Source organism: Branchiostoma floridae, chromosome 1, assembly GCF_000003815.2.
Source record: "Branchiostoma floridae strain S238N-H82 chromosome 1, Bfl_VNyyK, whole genome shotgun sequence".
In the NCBI taxonomy this organism is placed as follows: Eukaryota; Metazoa; Chordata; class Leptocardii; order Amphioxiformes; family Branchiostomatidae; genus Branchiostoma; species Branchiostoma floridae.
The window spans coordinates 11693341-11705952 of record NC_049979.1 but is presented as its reverse complement, the minus strand read 5'-3'; the positions used below and the strand labels follow the sequence as shown (position 1 = coordinate 11705952).

General features: G+C 42.6%; 1 protein-coding gene across 17 annotated transcripts in view; it reads right to left on the bottom strand.

Moving 5' to 3' along the window:
- Positions 1-12612, bottom strand: part of LOC118409922 (centrosomal protein of 170 kDa-like) — a 30142-nt gene that overhangs the window by 7262 nt on the left and 10268 nt on the right. For 5 of the 17 annotated variants that reach the window (XM_035811316.1, XM_035811435.1, XM_035811442.1 and 2 more), the window contains 13 exons: positions 11767-12164; positions 11209-11347; positions 9945-10395; positions 9490-9616; positions 8797-8850; positions 8116-8217; positions 6637-6778; positions 4219-5851; positions 3515-3683; positions 2836-2919; positions 2335-2361; positions 1302-1371; positions 718-779 (listed from right to left, as the gene is read on the bottom strand). In XM_035811316.1, coding sequence (XP_035667209.1) covers positions 718-779; positions 1302-1371; positions 2335-2361; positions 2836-2919; positions 3515-3683; positions 4219-5851; positions 6637-6778; positions 8116-8217; positions 8797-8850; positions 9490-9616; positions 9945-10395; positions 11209-11347; positions 11767-12164 — 3458 coding nt within the window. The remainder of the gene's footprint in view (positions 1-717; positions 780-1301; positions 1372-2334; positions 2362-2835; positions 2920-3514; positions 3684-4218; positions 5852-6636; positions 6779-8115; positions 8218-8796; positions 8851-9489; positions 9617-9944; positions 10396-11208; positions 11348-11766; positions 12165-12612) is intronic. The other 12 variants (XM_035811335.1, XM_035811400.1, XM_035811343.1 and 9 more) reach the window with 12 other exon arrangements.

Below are 12612 nucleotides of genomic sequence, written 5' to 3'. Positions count from 1 at the left end.
TCGCGTTTCAGGAATACCACGCTGCCTTATTGTATCGATCTGTTAAACTCACACTAGTCTCTGAAGTGTCACATTTTAATCATTCAGAATGAGATCGATTTTATAATTGACATAGATATATATTCACTTGATGGTGTGTAGACCAACAATTTTAAATTGTAAAGTTTAGTGAAAATTGTGATAAGTATGTTTAGATTAAGGCACTTAGGCAGGACATTCCATTGTGTTTAGTCCTAAGCGCCAGCCTCTCCTGTACAATGTACGAGGCAATTTAGTCCTCGGACTATAATCTTGTACATGGCATTGTGTGTTTAAATAAATAAACCAGTTCTCTCTCTCTCTCTCTCTCTACATTATACGGCAGACTTATGCAATATATATTATTAGACATGTATTCAACCTACAAACAGGTGACACTATAAATCTGCAAAACATTCAAGATTGGTAAAACAGAAACCATAGTTTGAGGAGAGACATTGATATTTCAGAACATGACATAGATGACAATAACACTTGTGTAGGTAACATTGAAAGGCCCAAGGGCACCAGGGTAGATTTCTCTGGATGGCCACAGAATTCTGCAGTCACCCAGGTAATAGAATTCTGTGCACTGAATTAAGGAATTCCGTGCCACGTTTAACATATTTCGAAAAGGGAGGAATTCAAATACTAAATCAAAACTATTTAGAGAGCATATTATGAGGAAATGTAGCAAACCTCTTCTTTTCTCCATTGTCGACGTTTACTTGAGGTCGGACTCTCCTTTTCTCTGTCAGACCCTGCAATTCAAAGACAAACATGTTCAACACAAGAATGCCATCACATCAACTGCACCAAATACTCAAATACAACCTACACTACACTACTTCTTTTGGAATTATTACTGCAAAATTAAAAAATGTATTACTGCAAGGCTGCACTGCAAAGATGTGGATATGTAGTATATCTTTGTGCTTTACTTGAACGAGTACTACTCTAAGTTAAATATCTTCCCAAAAATTGATAAAATAATCCTCTCAAAGGAAACATTTTCTGAATGAACAATATAAACTCTGCTATCTTATCCTTCCATGATGTTAAGACTAAAGGAGATAACTTATTTCTTTTAGAAAGGATACATACACATGCATGATAGCAGAGTTTATATAGTTCGTAAGTCATTAGGGCAGATGTGTGAAAGCAATGGCAATGTACGTGTATTCTGGCAGTAAATGACCTTTCCTCCAGATTGAGAATCTTCTTTGTTACAACAAGTTTAAGATTGAATGAGCAAAAACCAGATCAAGATAACTTTCACAAACCTCCTCTGGGTCCCCCTCCAGACTTGGTCTGTTTAGACATGCTGTCCTCAAAGATCCTCTCTACTAACTGCTGGAACAACACACAAAGATAAAGTTATCTCTAGTCAATACCGTACGGTACTGTCGACGTAAGGGGTCACCTTGTTCAAGCCTTTGGGTCTCACATGTTTTCTTGCAGGCCTTAAAAGGCTGATACATCATGATAAATGGGCTAGAAACAAATATAAACTGTTTTCCACATAGTACCAAACTTCCAACCCACAGACGTGCCAACAACAAGGCAACCTGTAAAAGTAGTGTCGTTTGGTGAAAAGGTAACTACTTCTTTTTCTTGTTATTAAAATTGCAGTTCAAAATTATTGTCATGTGTCAAAAATTACATCAATGGAATGATGTTCACAGAACCTATAAGTATTTTTTTCAGCATACAGAGATACACCAATCAGATTTAGAAATGCCCCAATTAGATTTTAAGCCAGACAGTGTCTCAATTACAGCTGGGCATATCAGATTATGTGCTCCTCTTCAAGCATGTACGTCAGAGTGACCTCACTGTTGCTATCGTTATACAATCCCTCTGGGAGTTGGTGTGAATCATTGCAAACTTAATTTGTCCTGGGAGGAGACACTTCTAGTTTTGACACTTAAAATGACAGTAAGCATGGGGAATTCAGAGATGACACACATGAGAAATAAATAGCTTATTCAAAGCTAATTACAATCAATACATTAATTACAAGTAAGAGGAAAAATGGGACAAATATTGGTTAATTCTCCATGGTTATAGGTCGAGTAACAGAACGGTGAAAAACAGGTTTTTCTATAAAGGTTGCAACTTTCTATCAAATCATTTTATCTAGTAACATGCAGACACAGCACTTTTCAAATACATGTAAGAGCTTGAAAGTCAGATTGCACAAGTCTCCTTATTAAAAAAGCAGAAGATGACAACATTACACCTTTACTCCAATTACATATTCATTCATTTTCAGGCTCAAGTACATGAACAGTCATCTAACCGTAGAATGCTAACCTTTGAACCCTTTGAATCCATGTGCAACTGCAACAGAATACAAAATACAAAGTATGTCAACAGAAAGGGATCCGCACGTCGAGGAAAGGCAGTGGGTAGAGGGGAGGAGCGCACCCAGCTGCTGAAAAGCACATCTCCAATCTCATAATTGTGAGCAAGTCCAGTTAAGACCATCTAAATTCCATTATACATTTAGATAATGTTCTTGCATAGACAAAGATTATTGACAAACATTTTCTTACAGTGCTTCAATATATGAATGTACATTGGTCAAACCTGTACAAGTGACCACATTGGCATAAGGAAAACCTTGGCAATATAATGCATTGATGCAACTTTTTAGTGGGTCTGATTACTGTTCTCCTTGACCCAAACATTAAAAACCCTGTCTATAGTGACGATTTTCTTCAAGTTGGTTGCATGGTCACTACAGACAGGTTTGACTTATCAACAAAACAGAAAAGGACACTAATAATCACTGCCATGTGACGTTTCACACACCTCTTTTCTAGGTTTCCGTATCCCAGTGAGGTGTTTAGCTGCTTTACTGGCTTTTGCTGCCCGCGGGAGGGTGGCATATTTCGGCTGAGCGATGCGAGACACAGTATGATGACAGGAAGTGGACAGCAAAGGAAAAGCAGAAATGAATACAAAGAAACGAGGTCAACAGAACGAACACCAAAGGCAGCAAGAAGGAAACAGGCAAATGTACAATGTATGTGTCTTTGATAAGAGCAGGAAAAATGACCCAAGGTCCTCAGGGTAAAACAACTGAGCAGAGAAAAGAACTGAGTTGAGAAGGCTTCAATCTTGCTATGACTACATGTACAGCTATGTTTTATGCTATCCTATACTGCAGGGGACAGCTGGAAAAGGAGACAGAGAGAGAGAAATAGAGAGATACTTGATATGTCTTTTCAATTTCATGTCTATCTTCAATTTCATGCAATGGATGCCCAAATCAATCTGAAAATGCACAAATCTTGAAAAGTCTGGTTTTTTTTCTATTTTCATTTTTCTGGACTAGTCGCAGAGAAATTTGTTCATGAGAATCAATTAAGAATATGGAGGAACTCAGCTGTCCCAGTCCACAAATATATCCATAATTTCACTGTGTTAGACTGATACAAATAAAAATCATCAACAGCTAGTCTCCATGTCTACATCATCATAGACTCACCTTTTCTTTGCTGTCCATCCTCTTCTTGGGCACGTGTTTGGCCCCGTCGTCGGACTCGGCCCCCTGCGCCAGGATGGCCAGGTCCGCTGCCAGCTGCTGACTCAGGCGCGAGATCTCGTCAGTCGTGGATCGCCCAGAATCAGGAGTAGTGGCATAGCCTTTTCTGGACCTGTTGGTAGATAATCCGAATGGTAAGAGTATTTGGACTTTCTTAACTAGCTTTAGTAGATTAGCCAGTCATGTCAAATTGGAGGTAAAATTTTTTGACACAACCAAAATGGGCAAGAAGTACCACAGTTCATTATGCCCAGATGAAGAAATCTGACGAGGTGCAGAAACTGTAAAGAGTAGAAATATTTTGGTCATGTCAAAACAGCTTTACCTCCAACTGTATTTCCACTAGTTAAGTATCTGTTACATGTTAGTGAGTATTTGACAACAATGCATTCAAGCATAGTAGAGTAAGTAGCTTTATAATATAAGTGCAGTTCTCATCAGATGAAAAACAGGTTAGTGAATAGTTATTACAAATAATCATGTTGCCCTTCCAGTGAGGAGGCCCAATCAGCACCTGACAGCAAGACATCATGTAACACAAAGATCATCATGGTCTTAATCTTACTACATGTATAACTTCATAACTGTAGACTATGATACCAGTTTTATGTTATTCTAATAATACTGTACAAGCAAAGCAAACTCACTTGTGCAAGCCTTCGTTTGAGGTGGACTTTTTTCTGTCACCCCGTCTAAGCGCCCGTGCACTATCACCAAACGACTTAGACCGCTTCACCCTGCTCTCTGACCTGTCTGTCGTGTCTCCCGCTGACTCAGTGGACGACCGCGAGCCGTGGTCCTCCCAGTTGTCCTTCCTTCGCCTCCAGACGTTGCCCCCTGAAGCCTCCACCGCGTCTGACTTCCGTCTCCACACGCTAGACCCGCTGCCTTTCTCCGTGGAAGAGATGGATTTAGACCGGCTGTGTCCCTGCCCCGAAGCTGTTCTTGTTTTAGCCTGTGGGCTGGCTCGGACGGACCCCTGCTTGGGCTGACCCGAACTCGCTCGGGCGGCTTTAACGATCTGTCCACCTAAACTGAGATCGCTCCTGTCGCTCTTTGGGGGATCCTTCAATCTGCCGGCTCGAGGCTTGGACAGCCGGTCGAGTCGCGCCTGCATCTCCATTTCGCGGGAGGACTTGGCGCTGCTGGGTCTGGGGCGTGAGGACGTGCTGGACGTGGACGCGGTGCTGGCTTCAGATGGGGTCTCTGGGTAATCCTCCAGCTCCCCTGAACTGTCGGGTCCGCTCCTGGCCGAGTCGCTCTCCAGTCTGTTGCGCCGAAGGAGCGACGCTCTGGTTGGTCTGGGCTTCGGGAATGTACCGGACTTGTTCACCTCCATGGAAGCAGATTTCTGTAAGTCTGTGGGCCTGGATTTCTTCTCTCCTCTCCCAAGGCTCCTTCTGGATGGAGTTCCCCTGGAAAATTCTGGCGACCCGGCAGAAAACTCGATGTGAAAAGCCGCTCCCCCTCCCTTTTCGGTGATACCACCCCGTCCGACTTGTGTGTCCGCATCTGACGACAGAACGTCAGAAATGGTGGACGATCTGTCGCCATACGGGTCCGACCGTCTCGATTCCCTCAATCTCTGTTTTGCTGACGTGTCTCTAAGTTTGTCTCCATCGTGACTTTTTTCCCAGTACTGAGAGCTGAGACTCCGTCTGGAGGCAGACTTAGACTTAATCAACCCAACGTCTCCGTCTGCCACACTAGTGGTGCTGACTGTGTCCATGTCAGAATCTCCCGAGGACTCACGACCCCTGCCCACGTGTCCAACAGGAGACCTTCGGCTCCCCTCTAACTGACTCTGAGCCTCAGCATGTCTAGCTTTAACTCTAGACTCTAATGCAGCTATAACACTGTCAGTGTCTTTCAGCAACACTGCTGTGTCTAAACTAACATCGCTGGCTGCATCTAGGACCTTCATGGTATCATCCTTGTGGTCCGTCACAGGGACAGCCGAGGGCTGCAGTTCCTTAAGAATACTTGGTGAATCCTCATCTAAAGTAAAACTCCCCCTCCGTATTCTTCTCTCCCCCTCCAACAGTTCTGACGCCCTCTCCCTGTGCCGTGACTCCTCTGAGCCTACAGAACCTGGCGGGTAGGTGGACTTCTCTACGGGTGGGGTGGTGGTTCGACTGGACGGCAGGGAGGAAGGTTTCTCCTTGGGGATTGCGGGGAGGGTGCGGCGCTTCCTGCCAGTCTTCGGGGACTCCTGAGATGAAGCATCCGAGAGCTTTCTTCTTGGTATGGATGGCTTTTGGTGGTCCATTCCAAGTACATCTGTGACACAAACACCAATGTGTTAACATTTAGAATACACACTATTGCAATATCAGAATAGCCTAAGCATATCTGTTGAGTGACCTGAGGTCAAGAAACAACCTGCTGAACAACTTCATTAGGAAAGCAAGCCAACTGCAAATGCCTCCTTTGCAAAAAAAACTTGTGTATGGAAGGATTCAACCAAACCTGCACAATTCTTAGCTATTAACATGAAGGTGGGTAATCACTTAAATGTCTGACATTTATATAATTTCCTGCTAGTTTCATGGAATCTACTAAATATTAAAGCTTGAAGAGGGGGAAAAGGCATTTAGAATCATGATTGCTTGAATACACAAGAATCAAAACAACAGCTGCAGAAAAAATCCCTTGAAAGCACGGTTCACTAATATATCTTCCAAATAACATTTAAAACATAAAGCAAAAAAAAAAGATACAAGTATTTATAAAATTTGATCCACATAACCACATTCTCTGTCTATAGTCTGTGCCCCTGTTCCATGCACCTTGAAATTTTATGCCTAAGGTAACACGTGCTAAAACATACGTCAACTCACTATACAGGGTCACTTGCATCACCCTAGGGTGAAAATAACCTGTTGTTACAATGTTTAGAGTTTTACCCCTTATGTTACATGTACATGTAATAACTGTTATAGGAACATGTATATCTAAGTCTAAATACTATTTAGACCAAGATAAATGCACTATTTGTAAATTCAGAAAGTCCAAAAAAGAGGAAAACTTAGTGGAAGAAACAACAAATGAATGATTCCCCTAACCTCTGTCAGTGACAACTACTGAAGGCAATGGTGGCATTCCAGCCTGCTCCCCCTCAGCTGATGGAGAAGTGGTTTGGTCCGCACTGACCCACTGGTGGACCCAGCTAGGAGCACTTGGGGCGATCGGACCAACGGGACGCTGCTGGGGGAGGAATGGAGGGGGGTAGCACATGAAAAAATGAACAAGCTGGCTACAACATACATGTACAATTTATCTACCCTTTAACTATGATAGTTTTGCTTCATACAGAATTGATTCATGCATATTTCTTGTAACAGCATGCTGCCATTTCTATCTCTAAAATAGCTTTTAAAAAGGTTTTGAAAAAGAAAATGGAAAAATTGAAAAATACGTTGGAAATTTGAGGCCATTTAAATCCTCAAATGTCCTGGAATGATATTCTTTCACCATGGCTTGGAGTAAAAATGTCTCCTATGCTGACATAATTTTAATGGGGAATTCTCATTCGAATTTCTACCTTTAAGTTAGACAAAAGAAATGAATTGTCAACTCAAGGCTACATGATTTTTTTAATGATATTGAAAATACATGTAAGACGTGGTTTATGAAATCCTTTTACTGGGTATAAATGGCATATTACAAAAATCGACACCACACGTCATATGAAGGACTTGATGGGGAAGAAGGGGAGAAAATGGAATAAATGAAAAGGAAAGGAAGGGAAAATCCGTACCTTGTGGTAAGAAGATGTAACAATCAGAAAGGTATCATCCAGAACAATGAAAATAGAATGTAATGTGAACAACAGTAAATACATAATTGACATAAAAGTCAACTGTGAAAAAGGAAATATCAACCACCATGCACAAATTAGAAATCAACCAAACAAGCATCACCAACCAAAAATGTCACTGTTTACTAATACTATACGTGTAGGTCACTATCATGCCGTGCACAACACAACAAAATTGAAAATATATAAACAAAACCTTAAGAAACTGGCTAAAACAGTAAAAGCCTTCATAAATAGAGAAAAGAAACAAACCTATTTCAAAGACTGGACAAGCAAACTGATCATATGCAAGTCACATGCCACTAGCAGTAACACAACCATTATGGAATGTTTCTCTATGCAGCAAATCTACCTTAAATGGAACATGGGGTTTACTTAAATAGTATCACAGTGACTGTAATCTTTTGGAGCTCAGCAGTAGTGTCTAAAACAGGTTTTTCCACTTTTGATTGGCAGATGACAAACAAAAGAACGAAACCATTACTGAGCAGCATCCTCTTAAAATGACAAAATGCACTTCTTGTATCCATGGGGGTAAAAACTATGGGACAATGTGGGATGAAAGGGGCAGTCTCAGGTAAACCTTTACGGTAAAGAGTAATGTGCTTTAATCTATATACAGATGGCAGGCCTCCAGCATGCAGATCAAACCATACTATAGAGGGGTTGTGCACACACGCCGTGGAGATGGAAAACTCAGCTGAAAACAAAAAAACGTGAGGACCTTGGGCTGCTGGCTGGCTCGCTTCCAGGAGCCCGTGAAAATCACCTCCACCTGACCGAAACCACCTGACTCCGCCTCGGCCGAGGCCGGGTGGTCAGCCTGCTGGACAGTAAAAGCAGAGAGTCCAAAGGTCACAGAACAGCCACCAGGGGCGCAAAGTACAGACTGTAACATTTCCACGTGTTCTATAGAACTGAAGAGTGGACGTGGTTGGTGTGCACATGGATGTAGATGTGGCTCGAGCAAGTAAAGCGATGTGGCAGCGGGCTGAACACAAACGCAAAGCAAGGCGGGCGGCGCATAAGAATGGATGAAATGGGGGAGGGGGGCAGCAGTCCTAGTTTGCTGCAGGTTATCTCAAACAGTCTTTGGATGTGAAGACCAAGCAGAGAGGAGAAAGACAGGTAAAGACAGGCAGTGATGAGGCTGTCAAAAAAGCCTTCATGTGTAAAAAAGCAAGGTAAGCTCTCAGATGTAACATCTGTTAACGGTTTTTCTAGATTGTTAGTCTACATAAAGCAAATTTGCCTTGAGAAGCTGTCATCGGAGGATGGTAGACTTTCCTTACTACAAAAGGAATCACAGACAAAGAGTCACAAAAGATGAAGGGGTTTCTAAGAAGAAAGGGAAATGAACTTCAGGTGTTCACAGACAGCATCCCATTTCCCTCTGCCCGCCTACCTGGCTCTCACCACCTGGTCCTTGGATGCCAGGCTCTGAGGGAGACTCCGCCTCCTAAACATAACACACAGGGGGATGTCATGACAGTGTACCACAACAAAAGGTAACTTGTATCTTTGTTGTACAGTAATTTACTTGACCCGTACCTCTACATTTGTGATCTTAATAAAAACAGCCAGAAGGCCAATTTGCGTTTCTATGGATATAAAATAAAAGCTCAAACAGATATTCATGAATGCACTGTATAATAAAAGAATCCAATGACTACAGCTGAATAGAGAAAGCTACATTTATGATTTTTAAGTCTTTGGAATGACCTCATCACCAGGGATTGAACTCAAATGCATGCCCAAAAAAGTCTACCTCCTTGGCCATTGCAATCAATATTGACCATGGCTAAATCCTAGATCATGTCTAGACTGCTGATAGCTTTTAAGTGCTCAAGAAAATAATTAGGAACAGTTCAGAGGCTGCATGTGTAAATTCCATAAAACCGACACTTGATTTTCATGATATTATACACTGTATGACTCTATTACTATTCATGATATTGTTAACATTAAATGAATTTCTTTTAACCATCTCATCCTGTCTATATTGATATGGGCTGGTTATAAAACCTGGACCTGATTGCCCATGACCCTGGGATGGTTAGAGCACCATAGATTCCAAACAAATCCAGAACTAACTGACCTTTGCTGCTTTCTGTGGTTCACCAGGCTCGCTGACACCAAACACCTCGTCTATTTTTCTTCTGGCTTCTTCCACTTCAGGATTGGGTTCATCTAGTTCTATAGTGTACGTGCCTGCATCACTTGTTCTGTGGACAGATGATTTATGAACATTGTACAGGTAGACATTTGGAGACTAAGTCTTTCAATATAGTTTCAATTAACCTATTGTTTCCTTTTTGGTTGACTGCAAAAATGAAAGAGGGCTACTATGCAATTATCTCTTATCAGAAGTCTAACTCTATCACTGTAATCTATATTGACTTTAGATGAAACTTAGATGAAATAAGACAAATGTAAAGCTGCTGATAAGGAGTTTTTTCACAAATGCAGGACTGCTGATATTTTTCTGCCAAACTATCTCTGGGACAATAAGTCAGGGACTACATTATGTCTTTACTTCATGCTTGAACTTACTTGTCTTCCTCACACACGTCCTTATCAGGGTCCACAGGGTGGTCCTGTGCATCCTCCTTGCTCTGTCTCTTCTTCCCACTGGAGGGTCGCGACCCAGAGTCCTTCTCTCCCGCCTCTGCCTTACCCTGCTGTGGAGCCGCACCGTCCGTTCCTTTCCTTGTCTGTGCCTTCTCAACACTGCCTCTCACGCCGCCTTTCTTCTCCTTCAGCGAGTCCGGGTACTTCGTCTTGGGAGGAGTTTTCCTGTCGTAGAAATCGACCGTGAAGGACCGCTGGTCCAGCAGCATGTCTTCCGGAGTGATTTTCTTCCTGCGATGGAGGTCAGCCTGCGCCAGGGGCGACATCTCCGGCTGCTGGCTGCGCTGCTCCTCCGGCCTGACCCGCGCATGTAGGTGGGGATGTCTGGACTCCGTCTCCGACTCACTTCTGGTGCCATCAAGGTGTTGGCTTCCTGATATTTGGAGAAAGGCTTTTTTATATGAGATTTAGAACAAGGCAATCAGATGCTACTTGGGCATGGGCATACAAAATATAAAAGTCAAGCAACAGGGTAGGTTTGTAAGTTGCTTGTCAATGAGTTTCATTTGTGTACCTGGATATGTGGCTCCAATTCATGGACATAACATGACCATGAGTCTAGATAAAATGTCACAAAATGGCTTGACAGATGACTTCAATTATGGACAGAAAATGCCACAGAAGCATTTTTCCATCTAGCCTGTTTTGTATAATCCATGCCCTATTCATAATTTTCTTCCTTACAACCTAACAAAGACCTAACAAACAGGTAAGGGGTAAGTCTACATGCTTTACTTCTACTGGACACTGGCATGTCACTCTGCACACTGTTGTCTTCTGCCTGCCTTACAACATACATGTAAATTATCAATGACTAGCAGTGACACAGAAAGGTGATGTTAAAGATCAGTGACTTCACTGTTACTCCCTCACAATATAACTTAGCAATGTTTAATGTAGTTACACAGAAAGGTAAGGCTCAAGATTACATGTTTTGGGCACAGGCATGTGACTGTGCATGTTGTCGTCATCAGTGATGTCATCAGTGACATCTCTCTTACTCCCTAACAACATAACTTGTCAATGACCATCAGTGACACAGAAAGGGTGACATTAAGGTTACCTGTTTTGCTCCTACTGGACACAGGCATGTCACCGTGCACACTGTTGTCATCTGCCTTCCTTTAACATACCTTATCAATGACTTATAGTACCGGTAACACAGAAAGGTAAGGCTGAAGATTACCTGTTTTGCTCCTACTGGACACAGGCATGTCACTGTGCACACTGTCATCATCAGTGACGTCACTCTGCCCCGCTGGGCCTCGCCTCCAGGAACCACTGAACATGACCTCCACCTGGCGGCTGCCTTCACGCTCAGTCTGCTCAAATCACATCCAACAGTTCAACATCAGTACAAAATAAAGTTCTCCTAGCATAAGATATGAAATAACATCAAAAACCCACTGAACACTTTAGCCAGCATTATTCTAAACAGGATGTGCTTACGATTACAGATGCTTACATTTAAGATATAGAATAGGTCATATCCATTGAAAATAGCCCAAACAGAAATTACAATATGTACATTGAAGGGTTGTTCATTTATTTTCCACACTGGTTTGTGATAGGGTGATGCTGACAGTTAATTGTAGGATACCGGTAGTAGGACAAAAAAGCATTTAGCAATATGTAGCACATTAGTCTGACAGGCTAAATCTAAACATACATGTTATAAACTGACACAAACATCCAGCTTAAGATATGATGATGAACCTCCCAACAGTTTGAAGGGCATACTGACCTCCAGATGTTCAGACCTCCTCCTGCGATGCATGCCCCTGGGAGAGGACATGGGCTCGTCTGCCCCCACCCCCTCTGTCCTCTCCTTCCTCTGCTGACGGTGGGAGGGCGCAAACTTGCTCACGCTGTCCCCAACACTCAGCTTCAGGGGCGACGTGTCGTCCAGGTTCACCGTGAAGCACAGGTGCGAGTCCTTCTTCTTCAAGTCTGACATGTCTTTACTCGACGGGTTCATTGGCGAGATCTCCGTCTGCTGGAAGTCTGTGGCCGGAATTTCAAAGTATTTGTGTTCCCTTCTTGTTTCATCCATCCGCTCCAGAACTGCGTCTCTCTCCTTCTGCTCTCTTCTAAGGTTGGTGGAGCCGGCTGGGGGAGGACCAGCTCTTCCATCACCATTACCTGCAGGTGACGGGAGATACTAGGTGATGTACGCATAACACCAAACAAACCTGTTTCACCCATACACTAGTAATCCTTCACTATCACCAGCTTCCCGTTCTGCATGCTAATTTGTCGTTCATAGACTTGTCTGCAATTTGAAGCAATCAGTTTAGCTATCTGATAAATGTATCCATGCTTTCATAGAGGGCTGACAGATACAGAGAAAAAGCATTCCTTGTTTAACTTTAATACTTACTGCAGCTGCTGACCAAAAAGTTATGTTTACTTAATATCTAACACCAACCCAGCTAGACAGGTCCTGGTGACATTCCTGTATTTGTGTTTACCTGTATGACATATCTATTACAGGGCTTCCCTGGGACCAACCATCCTAACCACTGATAATAGCACCATATGACGTGTTTAAACCAAACCTGGATGGTCATGCAAGACAGACAAGTTATCT